At 43.2% G+C, this 23,484-nt stretch overlaps 1 protein-coding gene across 1 annotated transcript in view; it reads left to right on the forward strand.

Annotated features, from left to right (window-relative positions):
- Positions 1–23,484, forward strand: part of SVEP1 (sushi, von Willebrand factor type A, EGF and pentraxin domain containing 1) — a 534,033-nt gene that overhangs the window by 137,477 nt on the left and 373,072 nt on the right. The window contains exons 4-5 of the mRNA XM_029614894.1: positions 6,450–6,608; positions 14,494–14,673. Of these exons, the coding sequence (XP_029470754.1) occupies positions 6,450–6,608; positions 14,494–14,673 (339 nt within the window). The remainder of the gene's footprint in view (positions 1–6,449; positions 6,609–14,493; positions 14,674–23,484) is intronic.

Here is a 23,484-nt window from a genome sequence, read left to right on the forward strand (position 1 = left end):
TAACTCCAGACTCCTCGCTTTCTGTCTTGTGGCGCCATGTGCCTGGAACACCCTTCCGGAGTTGGTACCTCTTGCTCTATCTCTAGCAGAATTCAATTCCCTTTGTATACCCCTTCGTACCTCCCGGAGACCATCCGAAGATCAAACTCGAATGAATCAAACACCAAAACGGACATGAGGGAAGCGGTAAGCAAAAGAGATGGCGAAACAACATATACAATCCAAACCTGCCTAAACAATGGTAAGTATAGAAACAACTACTCTAGAAAAACAAAAAACAAATACAAAACTAGAGATACCAGGAACACAAAATTAAGCAACCTAATTCTAGTAAAAAAGACTGCGGAACCAAACACTTTACATCTCAATCTGAAGAAATTATTGACACTGACTTTTCTACTAGTAAACGTCCAATCGATAACGAAGAAATTCCCAATAATTAACGACCTACTGTATGATACTAAACCAAGCTTTATCGCAATAACTGAATTATGGCTAAAGAAATCAGACATCATCCTAAAAAACCAAATAGCTCACCGAAATTATGATATATTCTCGATTCCAAGAATAAACAAACGAGGAGGTGGCCTAGCACTAATTATTGAAAAAAAATTTAAAAGTAAATTGGTACCTACAACGCCCCTAGAAACCATGAAATTGCTATCTTTGATACAGAATACATGCAAATTTGCCTTATTTACTGCCCCCCCAGCCTACTTGATCTAAACATCTCCCCTCTAATCGAGTACTTCACATTAAACCTAAACACCTCCAAACCAACCATCGTACTGGGAGATTTTAACCTTCACATGGATGTTTCCCCATTAACAAATACATGCCAGACTCAACGATATAATGACAGCATTAGGCTTCACACTAATTACAGATAAACCCACACACAAAGCAGGACACTCACTTGACCTAACATATATCAACCATAGCTTCCTTGAACACATGAACACGATATACAACCAAATTCCATGGTCTGATCATTTTCTAATCGAATCCACTATTAAATGCCTAGAACCTAAAGAAATACAGAAAAATGTCCCAAGTAAAATAAAGTATCGCCCACCATTCAACACTGAATTATTAAAAAATAAACTAGAAGAAAAATGAGTACACTTCAAGCACAAAGACTGCGAAACCGCAACAGCAGCATGGCTGTCAATAACAAATAAATTAGCAAATGATATAAATCCCACAAAGCTAATTCAAATTACTAAGTCTAGACAATCAAACACATGGTATAACGAGAAGATAAAGGAGGTCAAACGAACTCTGAGAAAAAGAGAAAAAGAATGGATTAAATGTAAATCCTCAGTCTGACTAAATTTAGGAAGTAACTAGCTTATTACAAAAAAGTAATTCTTGACGCAAAAAAATTATTCTTCAGCACAAAAATTGAAAAATTTGCAAACAACCCAAGAACGTTATTTAACATTGTAAAAAAAACCTGACAAACGACAAAACCGAGGCACCTCAAACCCCACTAGAGAACAAATGTAACGAAATAGCAAACTATTTCTTAGGCAAAAATCATAAACCTAAGAAATAAGATCCCTAACTCAACAAAACAGGAAATCAAAATGATCAAAAGAGATGTGACACAATGGTCCACCTTTGACGAAGTATCTGACATCGAAGTTGAATCCATGATAAAAAACTTAAATCCTGCCCCACATAAAATAGATACCATACCTAATATGGATATAAAAAAACTTGCCAACATAGCCTTCCATACAATAGCCAAAATCATCAACCTATCACTTAACGATGGAATAATGCCAGATATTCTAAAAGGTGCAATAATCAAACCACTACTGAAGAAAAGAACTGCAACCCAAATATCTTAAATAACTACAGACCAGTTTCAAATCTACCCCTCCTTGCTAAATTAATAGAAAGAACGGTACAGAAACAACTAGCTGAACAGATGGAAAACAATAACATACTTTATCCCTTACAACATGGCTTTTGAAAACACTACAGCACCGAGACACTGCTGATCTCTCTCACAGATAATGTTCTATGAGGATTTGATAGTGGTAAACACTACATAATGATACTATTGGATTTGTCAGCAGCATTCGACACAGTAAACTACTCCATACTTGTAAAAAGGCTAGAAGAAATAGGTCTGCAAAACAAAACATTGGACTGGTTCAGATCCTACCTAAACAATAGATTTTTTCAAGTACAGATAAAAAACACGACATCAGACAAAATCAAGCTAAAAACAGGAGTACCTCAGGGCTCAGCACTATCAGTGACACTATTTAACATCTCTATGTTACCCCTATGCCACCTCCTAGCAGGACTTGGTATCACACACTACATCTACGTAGATGACATTCAACTAATCTTGCCCATAGACGAAACAATTGAAAAAACACTAAACCTAATGCTGGAAGGGCTGGATTTCCAGTTACCTCACCCCTGCGACCAGATAACAGTGTGGACAGAGACTACTGGTTTAGAATATTTCCTTCATATCCAGTTTGAAGTAAGGAGGGGTTTTTTTTTCCATTTTACCCCCTTGCTTATGATTGTGAGAGAGAATTTTCCCACCCTTCAAGGTGGAGGGTATATTGGACATGGATTCAGATCCAGAGAAAAGCGCTAAGAGGAAGGGAACTCTGGGCAAAGAAACTTCAGCACCAGGAGTTGTTGATCTGCTTCTTCTGTTAATGATTTTTCCGTTTTGGCTTGGATCTTGTTGAAGTAAACCTGCTTTTGTTGAACACCACTGCTGGACTGCTGGCTGTGTTTTCTCTGTGTGACCTCAACGTATTGAGAACTCTCCTTAATTGAGTATCTGCTGAACTGTGATTGAGAGGGTGCTTGGGAGTGACCGACTGAATTCTGAACCCCACCACTGCACCTAAGGTCCCAGAGATGATACCTCCTCCCCACTGGTGGCACTCCAGCAACCCTGTGGTTGTTATTGTTGTGAGATGGCAGGGAGAACAAGAGGTCTGGGACGTTAGCTTAACAGCCCTTTCTTCAGTACACAAAACCAAGAGGGGGATTATATCAGGAACTGCTGCCTGATTGGGGCTCCCTCTGCTGTAAGCCTCGCTCCTCCCTCCACATTCCCCCACCCCCAGCCAAGGTTCAAAGTGGGCAGCAACTCTCACTCTTAGAGGTGCTCCCTCTAAAGGAGGGATGCGGCACCTTGCACAGTGTCTGGGAATAAAGGTAATGCTTTGATTTCCAGCATTGCCACGCTGACATTTTTCACAAGTACAAAATTCACTAGACAACTTTAAAAAAGAAAAAGGAAGTAGGATGGCCTGGGGAAAGGATACTTGACCTTGACAATGCAATCAGTATGGTCTAAAGCAGTGTTTGTCAATGCAATCTTCAGGGCACACCTAGCCAGTGGAGGCTAAAACGGTAACAACATTTAAGAAGGCATAGGGATAAGCACAGAGGATCTTGCAATGAAATGAACGGAAAGCCGGAAATCCATTGTGCTCTACGGTAATGCAGATCTTACAATCCTTAGTTGCTGTCATACTCAATGTTTCTTTCCTTTCGACGAATGCTTCTCAGCCCAGTCCTCGGGTCACACCTAGCCAGTCAGGTTTTCAGGATATCCACAATGAATATGCATGAGAGAGATTTGCATACAATCTGACTGGCTAGGTGTGACCCGAGGACTGGGCTGAGAAGCATTCGTCTAAAGGAAAGAAACATTGAGTATGACCGCAACTAAGGATCATAAGATCTGCATTACCGTAGAGCACAACGGCTTTCCGGCTTTCCTTTCATTTCATTGCAAGGTCCTCCCTGCTTATCTCCATGCCTTCTTAAATTTTGTTACTGTTTTGGCCTCCACCAGCTCCACTGGGAGGCTGTTCCATATATTCACTGCTTTTTCTGTGAAAAATATCTTTCTTTATGTTACTCCAGAGTCTGCCCTCTTCCAGCCTCATATTCTGATCTCTTCTTGTTTTAGAACTTCATTTCCACCGAAAGAAAAATGCCTATGTCCTCTGCATTATTTATACCTTTGAGGTATTTGAATGTCAGTGCAGTTTCCGACATAAACCACAGATATCTTATGAACGTTTGCATTTGCTGGAAATTATTACAAGAACTTGCAAAAGCCAAAAACTGACGGGGAGAAATATATTGTATTTATGGGGGTCAATTGCAGTTCAGAAAAGCAAAATGCTTTAAAAAATAGATGCTCTCCGCAACCTCCTTAAATTGTCAGTTTCTTGTCCTTTATTGGCAGTGTTCCACTGAAGATGAAGCACGCCTGGATTGTTCCCATAAGGGTGCCGACAAGCAGTCTATATCACATTAGTATCCTATCATTTTATCTAGGCGCTTATTTCTTTAAGACCTGGAGCAGAAACAGATGTTAATACTACCTTTCTTTGCATTATTGTTGAATGCTTTTCTGAATTCTTCAGTCTCCATTGGGTCTCTGGCCAGCTGTGATTTGAGCAATTTTGTGGTGCTATGAATTCTTCTTGTGCACCCGTACAGGAAGCAGTAATAATCTGCTGAAGCAGTAACAGAGTAACCTGATGTCCGAGCGGCAAGCACCGTGCAGGTGAAGTGTATTTGCATATTGTTTCATATATAACCCTGAATTCAAGGAATCTTATTTAAGTCATCAGGCTAATCACACTCATTACCAGGGCTAAGTCTCAGCATAATATTGTGTCTTTCTCTGTTTCTCCTCCATTGGTGGGATGCCCAAGGGAGGATATTTTCCAAGACCTTGGACATTATATGTGTCAGTTTCCAAGTGCAATAAAAGAACCTGAGAGACATTTGACTGGTGTTCCAACATAAAGGCTTTACTGAAGCACTCCTTAAAAAAAAAAAGATCTGACCCAGGATACACTTTCTCCTTAATAAATCCACATCCAGAAATAAATACTTCAGTCAGTAACTGTATGGTTCCTCTTCTTTGTTACTGGGGTCCTGCTGTTCCCTCTTGCAATCAGAGACTCTCCCAGCTATTCCCTCTGAAACTTCAGGAATATCAGAACACTATACCTGGACACTCCCTCCAGTTTAGAGCTCCTTTTTAATAGTACTTGAGTGTCTGAAGCTTTGGTTGGATCCTCTCTTTTGCTTTCACTCCTCAGTTTCTCTGCTGAACCAGCTAGGTACCCACTTCACTTTCCTCTGTACACCAGATGAGTAAGCACCTTGTGGGTGCCACCCGTTCTCCTCTCTCCTGCCTCTGCTGGATGGCTATCCTCTCCTTCAACTAACAGTTCAGCCTCGGAGGCACTGTTTTCTCTTTCTCCAAAATGGAACTAGGAGGAAAAAAAAAATCATTTCCCTTAAAGAAAATTGGGAAAGGAAGAGTAGAAAATCTTCCTTTCAAATAAGTTCCAAAATGAAGAATCTTTTCTAATCTCAAAAGGTAAAATCAATTTGAAAGTCGCACAAATCTCCAAAAATCCATGACCCGCTGAATTGGGCCTAGAGTTTCTTCAGGAAAGAGGGAACTTAAAAGAACACTCTTCTCCTTTAGACTTTCAGCTTGGTAATCCACAACTCCTCTAGAGGTTTCTGTCTGATATAGACCCAGGAAGCAACCAATGCAGCAGCCTCACGTAGGGGCGCTGTGGCACAGGTGCTTTGCTCTTCTCTTCTTCTCTAAGTGCATAAGCCCTTTGTCAAGGCCACTCCTTTGCTGGGATTCCAGTGCAGTCCTACACATGGGGGGGTCATTTTATAACAGCCTGCATAAGGCTGCAGCCTACACGTAAGCGGACGTCAGCCCTGACTTTCGAAGTGAACTGCTTTGAAAATGAGTGGGATTCTGCTTACCTTAGCATGGCATGGGCGCACGCATTTATACCTGCTGGGGAGCAAGTGTGACTGTCCATGTGAGCACTTAACGTGCGTACTTTCAAAAACTGAAAGTGCACGTGTAAATCATTTTCCCGCCCCCGGGAACGCCTCCTTACAGTACGTGTAAAAGCACGCGTGAAATTCATTCCTCGCTTTACTTTTATGCCTCCGACCCCTGGAGTAACTTTCCAAAAAACACACGTGCACGCATAAAACCGTTTTGCATGCAGGTAGATGCTTATGAAAATGAGCCCCAATATGTATCCACAAGTTTTAATGTCCTTCAGGTTGACAGTGGTCACGTTTTCCTGCCTCTTAATTTGGGATCCTAATGTGAAAACCACACGTTGCGAGGTGGTTGTGCTATGGAATGCTGTTATTTTGGGGGTAAGGCACTACTGAATGCGGTTTCTGACTGTTTTGTAAGTGTGAATGGATTTACATTCTCGTTAGACAAAACCATTATTGTCCATATCATTGTCCTAGTTTTTGAATTTCCTGCTCTTTACTTTAAATTCTTTTCCTGAGAATTGTGTGAAAATTGAGACAGGCTGATCATAGGTACCAATAATTTATGTTGCTTGGGTTATTTTTTTGGGGGGGGTTGTCTTCGCCAGCTTGCCCATCTGGAACATATAAGCCTGAAGGTTCCCCCGGTGGGGTCAGCACCTGCATCCGTTGCCCTGATGAAAATCACACCTCTCCTCCAGGGAGCGACTCCATAGAAGACTGCGTCTGCAAGGCGGGGCACCGCACGCTGGGTGCAGCCTGCGAAGGTAAGCTACGGCCAATGAAACCACAGCTTGCTTTAAAAAAAACCGACCGTATGTTAAATGGCTATTGTTTGGTGTTTAAACGATCCGAGAGACGGTAATATTAACTGTTTCTGGTGAATAGGGGGGCCATAAAAATTATTATCATGGGTTGCAGTCCCAAACTGTGTCCCAAACCAATGATCTTTGCATATTTGGAACAAGGTTGTGAATTGCAATCCATGACTACACTTTTTTTTTTTTGGCCAGTTTCTAGTTTCTTGCTGATCTATATGTATGCCTTTGACTAAAGCCCTGTTTTTCATTTTTCATCTGTTTATCTTTCAACTCTAACTGAGATCTGTTGAAACACTGGCTCACGCAAAGCTGTTCACAGTCCAGCTGCACTGTGGGGCTGTGATATCTGCTGTTCACTCTGCAGACTCTTATTTCATTCATTCATTCATTCATTTATTTATTTATTTATTTATTTAAAAAGATTTCTATACCGTCTTTACAAACAGAAATTTGACCAAAACGGTTTACAATATATTCAAAATCAAATAAAATAAGAATAAAATAAAATCAAACTAAAAGTAAAACATCTAAAAATTACATAAAAGTATATAAAAATAACATCAAAAGCATAAATAAAAGACTCTTACTCTGGGCGCAGGGAAGGAAAGCAATGTGAAGTTCAGCACTTCAGTGCTTTTATGTCATTTAGGGCCTCATTTTCCAAGCGTATCGCACGCGATAAGGGACGTTTCGCACGCGGAATGTCCCTTTTCGCGTGCAATACCAAAATGGGGGCGGAGTCGGCCCCGGAAGAGGAGGAGTTGGGGCGTCACCGGGGCCGACTCCGCGACGACAGCGCGCACAGCAAAAAGGTAAGTGCCTTTTCGCGTCCTATTTCGCTCCCAACAGCTACACCTCCTTCGGTGGCACTATTGGGTGCGAAACCGGCAGCGATCGCACCGCGACAGTGCGATTGCTGCCGGCTAGCGCAGGCCCGCCCCCCATTTCAGCCCCCCGCCCCTCATCTTCTAAAGTATCGTAGGTCTGCGATACTTTAGAAAATGAGGCCCTTAGTTTTCAAACTTTCCGCCTTGTGTTTTACTTTATCTCCATCTCTCAAGGGCACAGACTTCAGCTTATCCTTAATTCCAAGGCTTCCACACAACTGCTTACTTTTCCCTTGAGCAAACTGGGGTTTCAAAATATTGAGATCCAGGAAGATGCAGACTCCATCCAAAAGCAGGAATCCTGGTTAATGAAAGCCAGTGCCAGTGGGTCTGTAACACTGTAGGAGGTTTCCTACTGCTCAAAGCAAACGCCGGGAAACATGATTGCCACATGAGCATCTTTGAATGGCGCAGATGACATCTGGCCATCAGGAGGAGGTAGCAGATCTCTCCTGCCTCCAATGCCCCTTCGGTGCAAAACTGCAGCTCAAAATCAAGGACCCTGCTGACAGTGATGTCACTGAGCTTCCTGCCCCTCCCCCCCCCATTGTGCCTGACCAGGTCCGTATAGTAGCAGAAGAAACTCACTCTTAGTGGAAGGGAGCTGGGCTGAGTCAGACTATAGCGGCTGCAGTGGTGATAGGCTGCACTGGCAAGAGACAGAGTTTCAGGCTATGAGGCTCTGGAGGCACTGCGGGGCCTGCATTGGAGAAGGCCAGTTTGTGAGTGGGAGACAGGTCATTCTGGTAGTTTGAAGCATCTGCATCAGTGACAGACTGCAGCAGGAGAGGAAAGGTTGTGGGTAGCAGTGGTATCAAGACCCCTTACATCTAACAGCAGTGTGGTGGTAGTGGGAGTAGGGAGGGTTCAAACAGGGGTGGGCAATCCCAGTCCTCAAGGACCACCAACTGGTTGGGTTTGCAAGATATCCTGTAATTAATATGTATGATAACAAATTTGCATACAACTGAGTGCATGCAAATCTCTCATTCATATTCAATAAGGATATCCTGAAAACTTGACTGACTCTTGAGGATCAGAATTGCCTACCCCTGCAATAAAGAGTTAACAATGGGGGGGTGACAGAAAAAGCAATAGTGTGTGAGAGAAGAAGCAATGGGGTCTGGGGGTTGAGAGAGAGAGCAATTGAAGGGTGAGAGAAAATGAGCAATGGGGGATTAGAGCTAAGAAGCTGCTTTGTGCTGCTTGGGTTGGGTGGGGGAAGGGGCTCAATGTAGTGACCATGTGTACCACAAATGGGCATTAGCAGAAGGCAGACGAGGGAGTTCACACACAGCACCCTTCCCTCACTCGCACACACGCAAACACACAACGTCCCTTACTGAAACATATCCATGCATATATACACACAGCCTTCTTATCTCACTCATAAACAGACCCATCTCACTCAAACACATGCAGCCACATTTTCTCTCACTCACAGACATAAATGCACAGAGCCTCCCTCTGCACCCACCCATACACAAACACACAACACACAGTCACGCGTGCACCTGAATGAAATACTCTGCCCTCTATACCCAGTAATTCTACTAGAGAGTGAAAGACTTAAAACAGAGACTTGGCAGTGGGAAAGGAAGATGAGAGGTAATGGACTGAGTGCACCGCACTGTGAAAGATTTGAACTATCAAATTCTTTTATGACAGGCGTTCTGCTAGTGTAGAATATTTTTGATTTACAAAGAAAAGAGAGAAATTACCGGACCCCCCTAGTAGAATGATTGGTTTGAATACAAACATAAATAGCTCCAGACATCAAGAGGCTTAAGAAATCTGAATCTGTTCTGAATTTCAGCTAAATTTTGGCTCCTGTTGTGGGAAAGTAGCTTGAGAAGTTAGCTTTGCGAGCAGCCCATCCTGCACCAGTGCATCATCTGACGTGAGCCGAATGTGTAGAACCTTAAAACATTCTTCTGTAAAACAATTGATCAGTATTGCCTGGCCCTGGCATTAATCTGACAGGAATAAAATCTATCAGAGTGTGAGCTAAGCGTGCCCGAGGGAGCTTAACATCTTTCATGCATATGAGTTGCGTGAAAGGTAATAAGTAGTAGAGCTGCCACAGAAACCTGAGGAAACACTGATAAATCAAATAGTTTTCACCAACCACTGTTCCTTGCAGGACTCTCCCCTTTTGCCTTTTCTGGTCCAAAACCAAATGGCATCCTCAGCCCCTATTTTCATTGCGTTGGCAAGCAGCAGTTTTTATGTAGTAATGTGGCATAGACCTGAGGAAGTTCCAAAGAAATTGTATCTACATTGCTTTCCATGCATAGGCAAGGAAAGAAGGGATGGATATAATAGTCCCAATTTGACATCTTTTCTAGAAGCTTCTGGAGATGATATTGCAACTAGAGCCACCGTGATAGTGGTCTTTGGTTTAGAAATAGAAAAGAATCTTGTCTTGCAGATATATTTTAAAAATAAAAATTTCTTATTCTGTGGTAAAACAGTCCAAGTTTTCCCGGATGTCTTGAGATCCACCCAGGTGAGGAGAAAGCAATTTTTGGCATTGCGAGGAAGAGTGTTGGCCTTAGGAGCCACATTCTTCCTCAAATTTCCTTGCAAATGTCTCATTACCTATCAAAAAAACAAGTTTGTTTTTCTTCAACCTGATCACTTGGAAGTATTTCTTACAGATAAAGGGGGATGAGGGGTTCATATTTAGCCTATATGACGGATAATTAACCTGGTTATTAAAGTAAAAATGTCTCCATAGGTCTATTTGTTTGGACATTTTACCTTGTTTGTTTTCTTGAGATGACTTCCCATTTAAAGAGGACTAAATAGTTGGAATTACTGGGGCAGATTTTCAAAGGGTTACACGTGCAACATACGTGCGTAACCCCCGAAAAGCTTCCCCAACCTACCCCTGCGTGCGCCGAGCCTATCTTGCATAGGCTCGCGGTGCGCGCAAGCCCTGGGACGTGCGTATGTCCCGGGGCTTCGAAAAAGGGGCGTTCCGGGGTGGGGTCGGGGGTGGGGCGCCTGCCCGGGGGCGTTGCGGGGGCGGGGCCGAGGCCTCCGGAACAGCCGCCGTGCCGAGGGACCGTGCACCGGCAGCCGGCCGGCGAGCGCAAGTTGGCAGGCGTAAATTCTCAAATAAAGGTAGGGGGGGATTTAGGTAGGGCTGGGGGGTGGGTTAGATAGGGAAAGGGAGGGGAAGGTGGGGGGAGGCGGTAGGAAAGTTCCCTCCGAGGCTGCTTCAATTTTGGAGCAGCCTCGGAAGGAACGGAGGCAGGCTGCACGGCTCGGCGTGCGCAAGTTGCACAATTGTGCACACCCTTGCGCGCGCCAACCCTGGATTTTATAACATGTGTGCGTAGATTGTAAAATCTGCCCCACTATGTATAATGTCTTTTTCTTGTATGCCTTTTCTTCTTCTTTTTTTTTTTTTTTATATTGACATGTATTCCAAGATTTCTTGATTTCTTTCATTATAAATGTTATAGAAATTTAATAAACTATAAAAAGCACTTAATAAATAATAAAGATACCTTTATATTTTTTGCTCCGGAACAATTAAGAGTGTTTCTAGATTTGAGAAAGAAAGCCTTGATAATCTCCTCTCCTAGGGAAGACCATGTGAATTAACCCAAGTTATAAATAAGAGAGGGTAAAAGAATAATAAAGCTTGCTAAGCTGATTACTATTTGTTTGAATATATCTTTGAGACTCCCTAAATGATTTCTAATTCTCCCCCCCCCCCCTTTAACAAGATCGTGGTCTAAGTTTCTAAAAAAATGTTCCTTCTTATTGTATTAAGATGTTAATAAGAAAATATGCTTCCGTGTTTCTGAGCAAAGTGTAGCTTTGTAATTTTGTAAAAAATCAATAAAGGAAAAAAAAAAAAAAGCACTTAATAAAGCCCCAGAAAGTAATGAGCTCCATCAAATGAAAACGTCAAGGATGAATGGTCATCATGTGCCCCCGAAAGGAGGGAACCTTCAAAGGAGTTTTTCAAAACTCCTGTTTCACTGCGCGGGTGGCGGATACCAAGAACGGATTTCCAGCTGAGATTGTGGGAGCCAAAACAATGGCAGGGACAGAGGGAGGGAAGGGAGAAGGCCGCAGGTTGAATAAGACCTGTGACAGCAGGGTAGGCAAGTTCAAATGGGCAGACTGGGTGGAGCCAAGTGGCTCTGTTTGAATTATTAAAAAAAAAAACAAAAAACTGCTGAGTTTCATGGACTAGGATCCCCCCCCCACCTTCTGTAGCCCAACCAAAGCCATCTCCAGTGCGGCGCGGCAGCTTCCCAACTTGCTTTTCTTTTTTTTTTTTTGGTGCCTTTCCGTCCCACCTGGTGCGCAGCCTCAGCTCTGAACCCTGCAGTGCTCCGCAGATAATCTACAAAGCGCTGCGAGGTTCAAACAACTCGGCTGAGGCTGTGACCTGCACAGAAGGGGGGAGAGGCTCCGAAGGAGTAAGCTTGAGACGTGGCAGGAAGGGGGTCTGGGTCGGGCCGAGGAGAGGAGGAAAAGGGAGACAGCTGTGACCATGGAGCACTGGGGAGGCGAGAGGCAAAAAGCAGACCCCAAACTCCGGGTAACAGTAGCTTTTACAGATCAAGGAGCATGGTCCGGGGACTATGATTTTCTTTGGATGAAAGATGTTCTGGGGTAGATTTTCAAAGGGTTACGCGCGTAGGTTATGCATGTAACCCCCGAAAACCTACCCCAAACCCCCCCTGCATACACCGAGCCTATGTTGCATAGGCTGCCAGCGCGTGCAAAGTCCCAGGACGCGCGTAAGTCCCGGGGGGGGGGCGTGTCGGGGAGTGTGTCGCAGCCGGCGCATCATCAGGGCGTGTCGGGGGCGTGTCGCGGCCAGCACGTTCCAGGGGGCATGGCCGCGGCCTCTGGACCAGCCCCTGGACTGGACCATGATGCGCCGGTGGCCGGCCCGGCGTGCACAAGTTAAGCCTGCCTCGGGCAGGCTTAACTTGTGCAACAAAGGTAGGGGGGCTTTAGATAGGGCCGGGGGGGGGGGGGGGGGGTGTTAGGTAGGGGAAGGGAAGGGAAGGGAGGGGAAGGTGCGGGGGCGTGGAAAGAAAATTTCCCTCCGAGGCCGCTCTGATTTCAGAGCGGCCTCGGACGGAACGCAGGCTGGCTGCGCGGCCGGCTGCAGATTTTGGGCAGCCTTGCGCGCGCTGACCCCGGATTTTAACAGATACGCGCGGCTACGCACGTATCTATTGAAATCTGCGCGCTTTTTTATAAAATCTACCCCTCTGTGTAATCCTAAAGTTTAAGGTTAAAGAGGGAAGTGGGGCAGCAATGGCTCGAGCATGACTTTCTGTTCCTCAGAGAGCTCGGGATGGAGCACTGGGAAGCGTTCAGCTGTCTGGTGCCAGCGGCTGCAACCAATAGGTCAAAATCGGGAGACCGTTCAGGAAAAGTGCAGTCCAAAGAAACTACCAAAGCTCTGCCTAAAGATCATTTCTCTAGCAATTCCTCTCTTTAATTATCCCGTTCTGCAGCACTTTCCTTAACTCATCCTTAGAGAGAAACCTCAGATCCTTTGCTAATAAAACAGGGCTTCTCCAATCTGTCCTGGGTACTCCCACAGGCAGTCGGGTTTTCAGGATATCCACAGCGAATATGCATGAGATAAATTTGGATATGGGTCTCCATGATATGCAAATGTATCTCATGCATATTCATTGTGAATATCCTGAAAACCCGACTGGCTGTGGGGTGCCCAGGACAGGCTTGGGAAGCCCTGTGTTAAAGGGTATCTGATATATATTAAAATAACTGGATATTTAGAGAACACACTGGGCTTGTGGCACGGAGACAAGACGGCTCTGTGTACTTGTTGTCTTCTCTTGCCTGTATCGCTCTGTATATTTCTAGTTATTTCTTTATCCAGGCCACAGAAACAGATGCTGGCAGCAGGCCCTCTGTACCCTATGCCCAGCCATAAACTCAAGAGACACTGTGACTGACAGTAACATTGAGTAAAGGGGAATCCCTCTTACCTGCCCTCCCCTACAAAAGAGACCTTCCCTCTGATCTGCCTTTCTGTTAGCCCCCAGTCCCTGCGCTGCTGCCCAAGTGCCAGAGTGACGCTAGGAAACACAGACCCTGCAGCCCCTCCCAAGCAGGACAACGATTCGTATTTCTGACAGAAATACGAGCGCATCACTTCATGGGACTAATCTCTTGGCAATCTATAGAAGGCAGGGTGTCAATATGAAGCTGAGGGTGACCTGGAGGCTCTGAAATAGTTCATATATTTATTCTTTATAAGCTTTTGACTTCCTGAGGTTTCGTGCGGTAGCTGCTACAGTGAAAATGGCGTTTGGAAATACTAGGGAAGCGAAGGGATAAAAATGTATGATATGGCCGACGAAACCGAAATTGAACCTCCCAAGTTGTCAAGGCATGCACCTTGCCATTGTGGTAATTATTTTAATCAGTAACGGATACAGGCCTGAAGGTAGAGAGAAACAGGATTAAAAAAAAAATCTGTGGATAAAATTAATAAAGCCAGTGGTGCTTTTTGTGGCATTAAAATTTGATTCATTATTACTAAGGCCATCTTGATTGGTTATGTACTCTTGTACTATGGCAAAAGTCATTTGGTTATTGAGTAATAAACTCGAGGCAACATGATAACTCATTAGCAAATTACAATTCCAGATAAATCATAATTTTTAAACTGTGTATCTGCTTACTCATTGTTATCTTTCATTTTACCAAAATAAAGGTACATATGGCAAAGTTTGGGAAAGCAATGACCCAGAGTATCATTTTTTTCACCTAATTAAACTAAATAAGATGCTTTTTTTTAGTGCATTAGATTTGCCTCATTTTCCTTCATGTTAAATACAAAAGAAATTCATTCAGCGCACCATAACCATTTTTCTTTGATTTTCTTTTTGTGTGTGTGTGTGTCTGTTGGGCATGACCACCACTAGTTGTGCACTGTCCAGAGCTGCAGGCTCCTGAAAATGGTTACTTCATCCAGAACACCTGCAACAACCACTTTGACGCAGCCTGCGGAATCCGCTGTAAAACAGGATTCGACCTGGTGGGAAGCAGCATCCGGCTCTGTCAGCCCAATGGCCTGTGGTCAGGTTCGGAGGCCTCCTGCAGAGGTACGACAGATGCTGCATGCACATATCCTGCTGGCTAGCGAAAAGCAATAGATTCTGCAGAAACCGGGGCTTCATAATTCAAACTCTCCTCCCGCTGTGTGAGTGAGCACCCGTTTATGTGAGTTTAGTCATCTGGATTGCTAAAAATAAAATAATAAAGCAAGAGCAGGCTTTTTTTCAGGGCATTTGGCTCTGGTGTGTCCTAGGAGTTAGACCTCTGTCTCTAGCTGTTGTCTTAACATTTTATTCATTTCCTTTTGAGCATCTGGAGGAAATCTTTTTTTTTTTCTTCACTGTTCTCTGCCAGAGTGCTAAACCGAAATGGAGTTTTCCAGTAACAAAATAACAAACAAAACTGTTGACGTTTGCATGTTCTATGTCCATGCAGCCATGCTGCGAAAGAGAGAAAGATTACCCAGCTACTTGAGCAGTTTTATATCATATTTAGGGTAGAGTATTTGGAATAAAATCCTTTTTCACACTGCTATGGTTTTAAATGTTAAGGTCAACAGCATATCTTGTATGACATTGTTGGAAGGATGTATTTATTTTCGGTTTGTCCTGCAGAATGCTTTAGGCACTAATGTAGCCCCTTCTGACGTAACCTAACAGTTCTGAAACAATTCCAATCTCTTATTAGGTCAAGGACAGTTGTTGAGGCCAGAAAGCCAAAGGGGAATTTTAGAAAAGAAAAAAGGAGGGGAAGGGAATTTAAAAAGAATTAACTTCAAATCACTGCTGCTGTGAATAATTCTAAGGAGCACAGTTTGTTGTTGCCAGGTAATGCACAGTGAAGAATTTTAAGAGAGTTTCCGTGCTTAGAAATGTGTGAATTTCAAGATAGGTTCCTCAAACCATTCAGTGAACCTGGAGCATTGTTGGAAGGTTTGTCAGATTGCTTCAATTAATCTTTTTTTTTTTTTCGAAACTCTGAAAACCATTACAGCCATTTCCTTAGGGCTTTTCTAATATTTGGCAAATTGGTGGACCCATCAGATTTTTCAGAACTCTAAAGCAAATTTATTAAACTTGTTTGAATCCTTTTCAATGTTTTCCTCAAATCTGCTTGTGAAAGGCTGACAGATTCTCTCTGCGGATTTTGGGGAAAATCCCAAAATTTTGCTGACCTCGACTGGCTGAAACTTACCCAGGTCCGAGTTCAGCTTCCAATTGCTTACATCTGTGTTCAAATTCTTTTTTTTTTTTTTATTTTATATTTATTGCATTTTTCAAACAATTTTGATAGCATTACATACATATCAATAAGAGGGTCTTTAGGAATATTACAGGAAAGAATCTCAAATTAACATTCTCCACAGGTATATCTTAACTTATTCAAGAAAACGTAAACATATATTTCAACCTAGTCCGACCCGTTATAAGGAAATTTAGGGAGAGAATCCTTAAAAATAAGGGAGTAAATTTGTGGAATACATTTAGGAAAACAAGAGAGGGATGACAATTTTACATTTAAATCCCATAACCAAGTTTCAGGTAGAGCTTAAATGACCTGAAGAATGTGTATCTAGGAATATCCTCAACTGTGAGGGATCAAAAAAAATGTATCTCACATTATTTAATCTAAGGATACATTTACAGGGGTATCATATGGTAATCTGCGCACCTATATCCCTGGCCTCCTGACACATAGCCAAAAATATTTTCCTTCTCTGCTGCGTTATTTTCGTCAGGTCTGGGAACATCCATAATTTATACCCCAAGTGCTTTTTTTCCCTGTTTCTCAAAAAAAGTTTCAGAATCATGTCTCTCTCAGAAACTAGTGAGAAACTCACTAATAATGTCCCACAGTAGTCTATCTGTTCTTCCGAGGGCTGTTCAAGAAATTCTGTTAAATTTCCAGCTTCAAAGTTGGGGGGTTGATTACATTGTCCTTCCTTTCTCTCTGTTTTGATGAAATACATTTTTGTAATAGTTGGTATTAATTCTTTTGTTATCATCAGAGTTTCCAACAAATACTTCTTAAATTGCTCTAATGGTGAAATTAGAGCAATATGTGGGAAATTTAAAATCCTTAAATTTCTTGCTCGCAGTTCGTTCTCCAAGAATTCGATTTTCATACTATTAATCAATTCACCTTGAACTAGGGTGTTCTGCGTTGTTTGTATCTGGGTTACTTGCTTTTCCAGTTCTTGTATCTTATTTGAGTGTGTTGTTAATAAAGTTTCTATTTGGCAAACTTGTTGCTGAGTGTCTGTCATGATCTTTGTTAAATTTCCAATAGCGGATTCCAAGGACGTGAGCATCTTCCATACGGTTTCTAGAGTCACATTTTGAAAATTTTTCTCATTTGGAATAAAAGAAACTGCTCTTACCCCACTTTCATTCCGGTGTTCCTTTCCCATTTTGGGGTTCACCGAAAGTCCTTCAGCCTCCTGGTGTAAAAAAGCTGTTGGGTGTAGTTCCAGATCTCTCTTTGCACACGATACCAGCAAACGCTGTTCCGTGTGGTGTAGTGAACTTTCTCCTCCGACTGCATTGACGAGCCGTTCCGCCTCTGAAGGTTCCCTCCCTAGGGGCTGAGAAACACTCGGCATCTCTGGTCGGGTGTCCAGTCCCCGTTCCTGCATCGGGTCTGTTTGGGGAGGTGAAGGGGTTTTGGGAGCCCCGGGGCTCAGAGATGTCATCATATCCAGCGGCGTCAGCCCAAGCTCCCCGGCCAACGCTGCAGCAGATCTCCCCTCCGGGGTTGAATTTGCCGTCGGCGCAAAAAAGTTCTCTATGTTTGTTTGAGAAAGGGTTTGAGTCGGGGTGGTCGGGGTTTCCATCCTGAGCTTGCCCTTTCTCTTTGTATGGGGCATGTCTTCGGAGAAATTCAGATAAAGAGAGCTCCCCCACGCACAACCTCTCTCATCGTGGCCATTTTGATTCTCCCTGTGTTCAAATTCTAAGAAGGCAACTAACAATACAGTGACTTATGTAGGAAGACTGTCATGCTATCATGTTGTAGGAAAATACATAATACCTATTTCATTTACAGGACTATTTTCCTATCTACCCACATAGTGGCAAAGTCCATGGGTACTTAGAAACATATAGAAATATAGAAACCATGGCAGAAAAGGACCAAATGGTCAATCCAGTCTGCCCAGCAAGCTTCTTAAGGTAGTAACTGCCACTCTGTACAGGTTACCCCCATGTTTCTCTTAAGGGCAGTAACTGCTGCTCTGTGCAGTTCTCCCCAAGCTTTATGATACCCATAAAAATTGCAGTTAGCAACATTTTTTTACTAGGTGATGACCTTTCTTGAAAATTCAGACAGTGTTGATTGACGCGCTTTGATTATGGACTTGGCTGTAGAAGCAGTCCTGTGCTTTTCCCCTTATGTCTGCATATCACTTATCATTCATACAACCAATTCCACCAGACTCCATTAGATTTTGAGCTTAAGTTCAGAGTCCAACTTCGCAAACTACCAATCCTGATATGTTCTCCATGTACCGAGACTTTGTCACAGCAATATACACCTAGATCTTTAACCAGATTAATTTAATCTCTACAACAGACTACTATTACTTGTCTATTTATTCGTTGCACTTTACTCCCCAGTTACTTTGATCCTAGTTTATCTCCCTTGTTCTATGTAATTGCATTCTTACATGCCTGTTCAATGTTCTAATGTAAACCGAAATGATATGTAACTCTGCTACATGAATTGCGGTATATAAAAATGTTAAATAAATAAATATCAGTACTCAGGCCATAGAAGTTGGGCCCTCTTGGTTGTTGTCTGTATCCTATTCCCCTTTTCCCCTGCCATCAAAGTGGGGAGCAATGTTTCAGTTGATTTAGAATCATCAAGGCATATTGGTTAATGGTAGTAATCTCCATGCCTTCTGTTAAGGGCAGTAACTGCTGCACCAGCAACTTACCACTCTGCACGCTTTTTCTCATTTCTGTCCTCTAGAGATCCACAGTGTTTATCCCATGCCTTTTTGAATTCTTTGACTGTTTTCGTTTTCACCACCTCATCTGGAAGGGCATACCAGGCATTCAGCACCCTCTCCTTGAAGAAATATTTCCTAATGTTGGTTCCGAGTCATCTGCCTTGAAGTTTCATTTCATAACCCCTAGTTCTACTGTTTCTTTTCCAACAGAAAAGGGGATTCATTTTCTAAAGCTATTGCAGGCTTGCACCAACAGCGCAAGCCTGCGATAGCTTGCAAAGGTAGCACATGCCTGCGCTACCTAAATCGGGGCGGAGTCGGCCCCGGAAGAGGAGGAGTTGGGGCATCACCGGGGCTGACTCCGCGAAGACGCCGTGGACGGCAAAAAGGTAGGTGCCTTTTCACGTCCTATTTCGCTCCCAATAGCTACACCTTCTATGGTGGCGCTATTGGGTGCGAAACCGGCAGCGATCGCACTGCGGCGGTGCGATTGCTGCTGGCTAGCGCAGGACCGCCCCCCCCCCCGTGTCGACCCCCCGCCCCCCATTAGCGCGATTTTCTAAAGTATTGCAGCCTCTCTTTATAGGTCTTCACATACAGTCCCCACACAATTTTGGTCGCTCTTCTCTGGAACGCCTCTATCGTGTCTCTGTCCCTTTTGATATATGGACTCCAGAACTGAACCTAGTACTCCAAGTGAGGCCTCACCAAGGATCTGTACAAGGGCATTTTCACCTCCTTTTTCTTACCGGTTATTCCTCTCTCTAAGCAGCCCAGCATTCTTCTGGCTTTAGCTATCGCCTTGTCACTTTGCTTCGCCATCTCTAGATCTCCAGACACTAGTACCCCAAGATCCCTCTCTTGGTCCATGCACATCAGTCTTAAATCCCTCATCACATACAGCTCTTTCGGATTACCACACACCAGATGCATGACTCTGCACGTCTTGGCATTGAATCCCAGCTGCCAAATCTTTGACCACTCTTCAAGCTTTCTTAAATCTCTTTTCATTCTCCCTACTCCTTCAAACATGTCCACTCTGTTGCAGATTTTAGTATCATGCGTAAACAGACAAACTTTAGCTTCTATCCCTTCCACAATGTCGCTCACAAAAGATATTGAACAGAATCGGTCCCAACACCGATCCTTGTGGAGCTCCACTTAACACGGTTCTCTCTTCGTAACTTTAATCCATGTAGACCCTGTGCCAGTTCTCAAAGGGAAAATACAAGTCTACTTCCCTCTTGGAAATTTCCCCAAGAAAAAAAGAAAATGCCAGGAGAAATTTGCACCCACTTTTTCTGTGGGTACTTTTTATCCTTCAAAGCAAAACTGGGCTCGTTGTTGCCTCCCCACCATGAATACCTCCATACATCACGTACTTATAAATGGCTGGAAGCTGGCCGAGATTTTTTTAAAAAGCCCCTTTACCTAGTTAAATCAGTATGGGCCCAGGGAACGAATTTTGAATCTTGCCCCGTTAAAGCTTTGAAATGCTCTCCACACTGCTTCAGTGTGCACTGCTTCAAGAGCAGCAGCTCCAGGCTAGCTTGGTTTTAACAGACAAATCAAACCATACAGGGAATGTGACTGAGTAAACAGAATTAGACACGGTGCTGTGGTGCAGTAATCATGTTATGGCTTCAAGAACGCATTTGCTTGGACAATATATTACACATCAGTGGATTAGACTCAGTTTTAGCCAAAAAAAAAAAAAAAGGCAGTTCAGAATTGCTTTTTTTTTTTTTGAGTTGCATAGTCTGCCATGCATTAATCTCATTTCAGCAGCTCCAGTACATTCGTAAATCCACTCTGAGGCCTTCCACATTTTTATCGTCTGTTCTTCACTACTGATGGGATTGTATGCTGCTGCTGTTCAGTGTACTCTGTGCTGGATAAAATGAGTAGGCTCACTGAAAAACATGGTGACTTCAAAACATACAAAACAGCCCTTGTGAATTATTTTTAAAAATCCAACTTCTTTAACCTATATTTACACTCCTTCTTTTCCCCACCACCACTTGGGCTGCTGCTGTCATCACACTTCTACCCCCTTTCCCTTCCCCCGGCTGGGTGTGCAGGGCAGTGCTTGGCTAAACAGACAGGCCGATACAGTACAGTCCGCAGGAGAGCGGGCATTCCCGGCGCGCGCACCGGCGAGTGGCCAGTGCGCGCGATTCTGTATTTAAATTAGGCCTGGCGGTAAAAACAGGAGCGGCGGCTGTCAGCGGGTTTGACAGCCGACGCTCAATTTTGCTGGCGTCGGTTCTCGAGCCCGCTGACAGCCACGGGCTCGGAAACTGGATGCCGGCAAAATTGAGCGTCCGGTTTTCGGCCCGACAGCCGCGGGCCGAATTCAAAATTTTTTTTTTTTTTAAACTTTTTTTTACTCTTCGGGACCTCTGACTTAATATCGCCATGATATTAAGTGCACAGAAAAGCAGTTTTTACTGCTTTTCTGTGCACTTTCCCGGTGCCGGAAGAAATTAGCGCCTACCTTTGGGTCGACGTTAATTTCTGAAAGTAAAATGTGCGGCTCAGCTGCACATTTTACTTTCTGTATCCCGCGCGCATACCTAATAGGGCCTTCAACATGCATTTGCATGTTGAGGGCGCTATTAGGTGCCGCGGGTTGGACGCGCGTTTTCCTCCCCTTACTGAATAAGGGGTAAGGGAAACACGCGTCCAAGAGCAGGTTAAGAGTGCGCTCTGTCGGAGTGCACTGTACTGTATCAGCCTGAGAGTCAGCAGGAAAGCTCTACGTAGCACAGGCCTGTGAGCCGCCCTCTGCTCCCAGTCCCCGAGGCAGGCCAGCCCTTCCTCGCTTTTCAGATGGGAACCCCACAGGAAGGGGCGGTGATGGGCTTGTGATGAGGACTGCGAAAGCAGGCGGCACACACCTCACTTTTATTTATTTAAAAAATGTATTAGATCCCTCCTTTCCCAGAAAACCATGCAAAGCAGTGTACAATCTAGCCAACCACTGGCATTAAAACCACAAAATAATATAAAACAGCCTCAAGCCAAATGATATAAAATCAAAAATAAAATCACGCAGAAGCCCAAAGTGTATCAAAGCTCAAATTTGAGAATTTGCAAATGCTTTTCTTGAGGGTCTCTTAGAAAATGATTAGTCATGCTCCCTTTCTCTTTTATAAAAGTAGCTACTTGGCTCCTGATATCCTACTTATGAGCATGGGAGAATATTTGCACTCTAACTGCAGCTTTTAATTTTGCAAGAACATGGCATAGCAGTTCATGATTTAGTTTCTGATTAGTACAAAAAGTTTTTACTAATTTTAGTTTTTGATTACCCAATCATTCTTTGTTTATGTGCTATACAAAGGTGGTTAAGAATGGTAAAAAGTCAGAGTCAGATATTTTAGCTGTTAAATCTGCCAAGATGACTGAGAGCTTGTACTCTTTACTATGGATTATCTGGATCAAAGCCAGCCTAACTCACTAAGCCCTATCACAATCAGATAAAGATTCGGTTTCTTAAATGATTTGACACAAGTCTGATTCACTTCCAGAGTGGACTCAATAGAAACAAGTAAATGAAATTGTGTGATTTATTTCCAGACTTGGACAATGAACCAGAAGATAAAAACATCCTTGAGTGTCACAGGAGTCGCTACAAGCCTCTGCATGGGTCATTTCACCAATGTTTGCACTTGGTTCAGACCAAAATCAAAGACTCCTCTTTTCTCTGCTGAGCCAAAGTTGCTTTTTGTTGTTGTTGTTGTTGTTTGTGAGAGGCATGGGGGGAAGCTGAAGGACTTTTAGGTCTGGAATGGGGTGAAGGTGAGGGGAAGGTTGTCATGATCACCAATCATCTTGTCTGCCTCTCAAGAATGATTAGATCTTCAGTCCGAATGCTGAACCCCCTCCAGTAAGAGGTGATATGGGCAGCATGATTTTTTTTTTTAAAGTACATAATCTGGTCCAACGATTGGACCCCCTTTTACTGCCACCACATAGATATGGCTTAGGAGGGAGATGAGACACCCCTACATACACAATCTCAAACTTGAGAAATAGTGAATCACCAGACAGCCTGCAGGCAAAGGAAATACTACTCTCTAAACAGAATCCTGCTACTTTCCATCCACCTGGCAGAGACAGCATGATTTTAATTTGCTCCCATTCTCTCCAAACTGCTAAAAAAAAAAAGCCAGCTCCTGTTTCTAGCAACTTCCAGGGAGGAGAATTGCACAATATCTGCTCTGAACTATAATCCAGATACTTCTTGGATGCCTCACAAAGCCAATGAAATGAAACCAAGCCTCAGTTACACTGTTTGCCAGTTCTTCTAGGAGGGTGAGGCACCCGCCTTGTAAGTTCACTCCAACCACTGTAAATTACAGCTGAGCTGTAGTATAATTTAGAATAAGCTAATTATTACAATTTTGGCATGCATGCCAATCAAAATGTATCTTCAGAGAGCATAAGATAAACCAGAGACAAGGCTGATTAATAGAATAGACAGTCCTAAACTAAGTATAGCAGCAAAGGTTTGCACAGACAATATTTACACGAATAATCTATAAAAGATTATTTCACAAAAATTGGGTTATAAACAGAAAAAAAAAGATTATGTTAGTAAGTTATCAGACTATAGCTATGTGACTACAGTCATCTTATGATAGTCATTTCCAGAGGTCTGCATACATGATGGAGAACTGAAGACTTCTCACTCCCCCATTTGCCTACCCCAGTAGTCTATCAACATTGTTTAGGAAAGGTCAGAAAAATAAACACACTTTTAAAAAAAGAAAACCAATATATTTCACTTTGAAACATCTTTCTGCTTGTCTGATCTGAGAAGATGTCACATCAGACAACAAAACTCGGCCATATTTGACCTTTACTTTCCCAGAGAGAAATCCTTAAAAATGTTTCCCAT

Source organism: Rhinatrema bivittatum, chromosome 1 (genome assembly GCF_901001135.1).
Source record: "Rhinatrema bivittatum chromosome 1, aRhiBiv1.1, whole genome shotgun sequence".
Taxonomy (NCBI): domain Eukaryota; kingdom Metazoa; phylum Chordata; class Amphibia; order Gymnophiona; family Rhinatrematidae; genus Rhinatrema; species Rhinatrema bivittatum.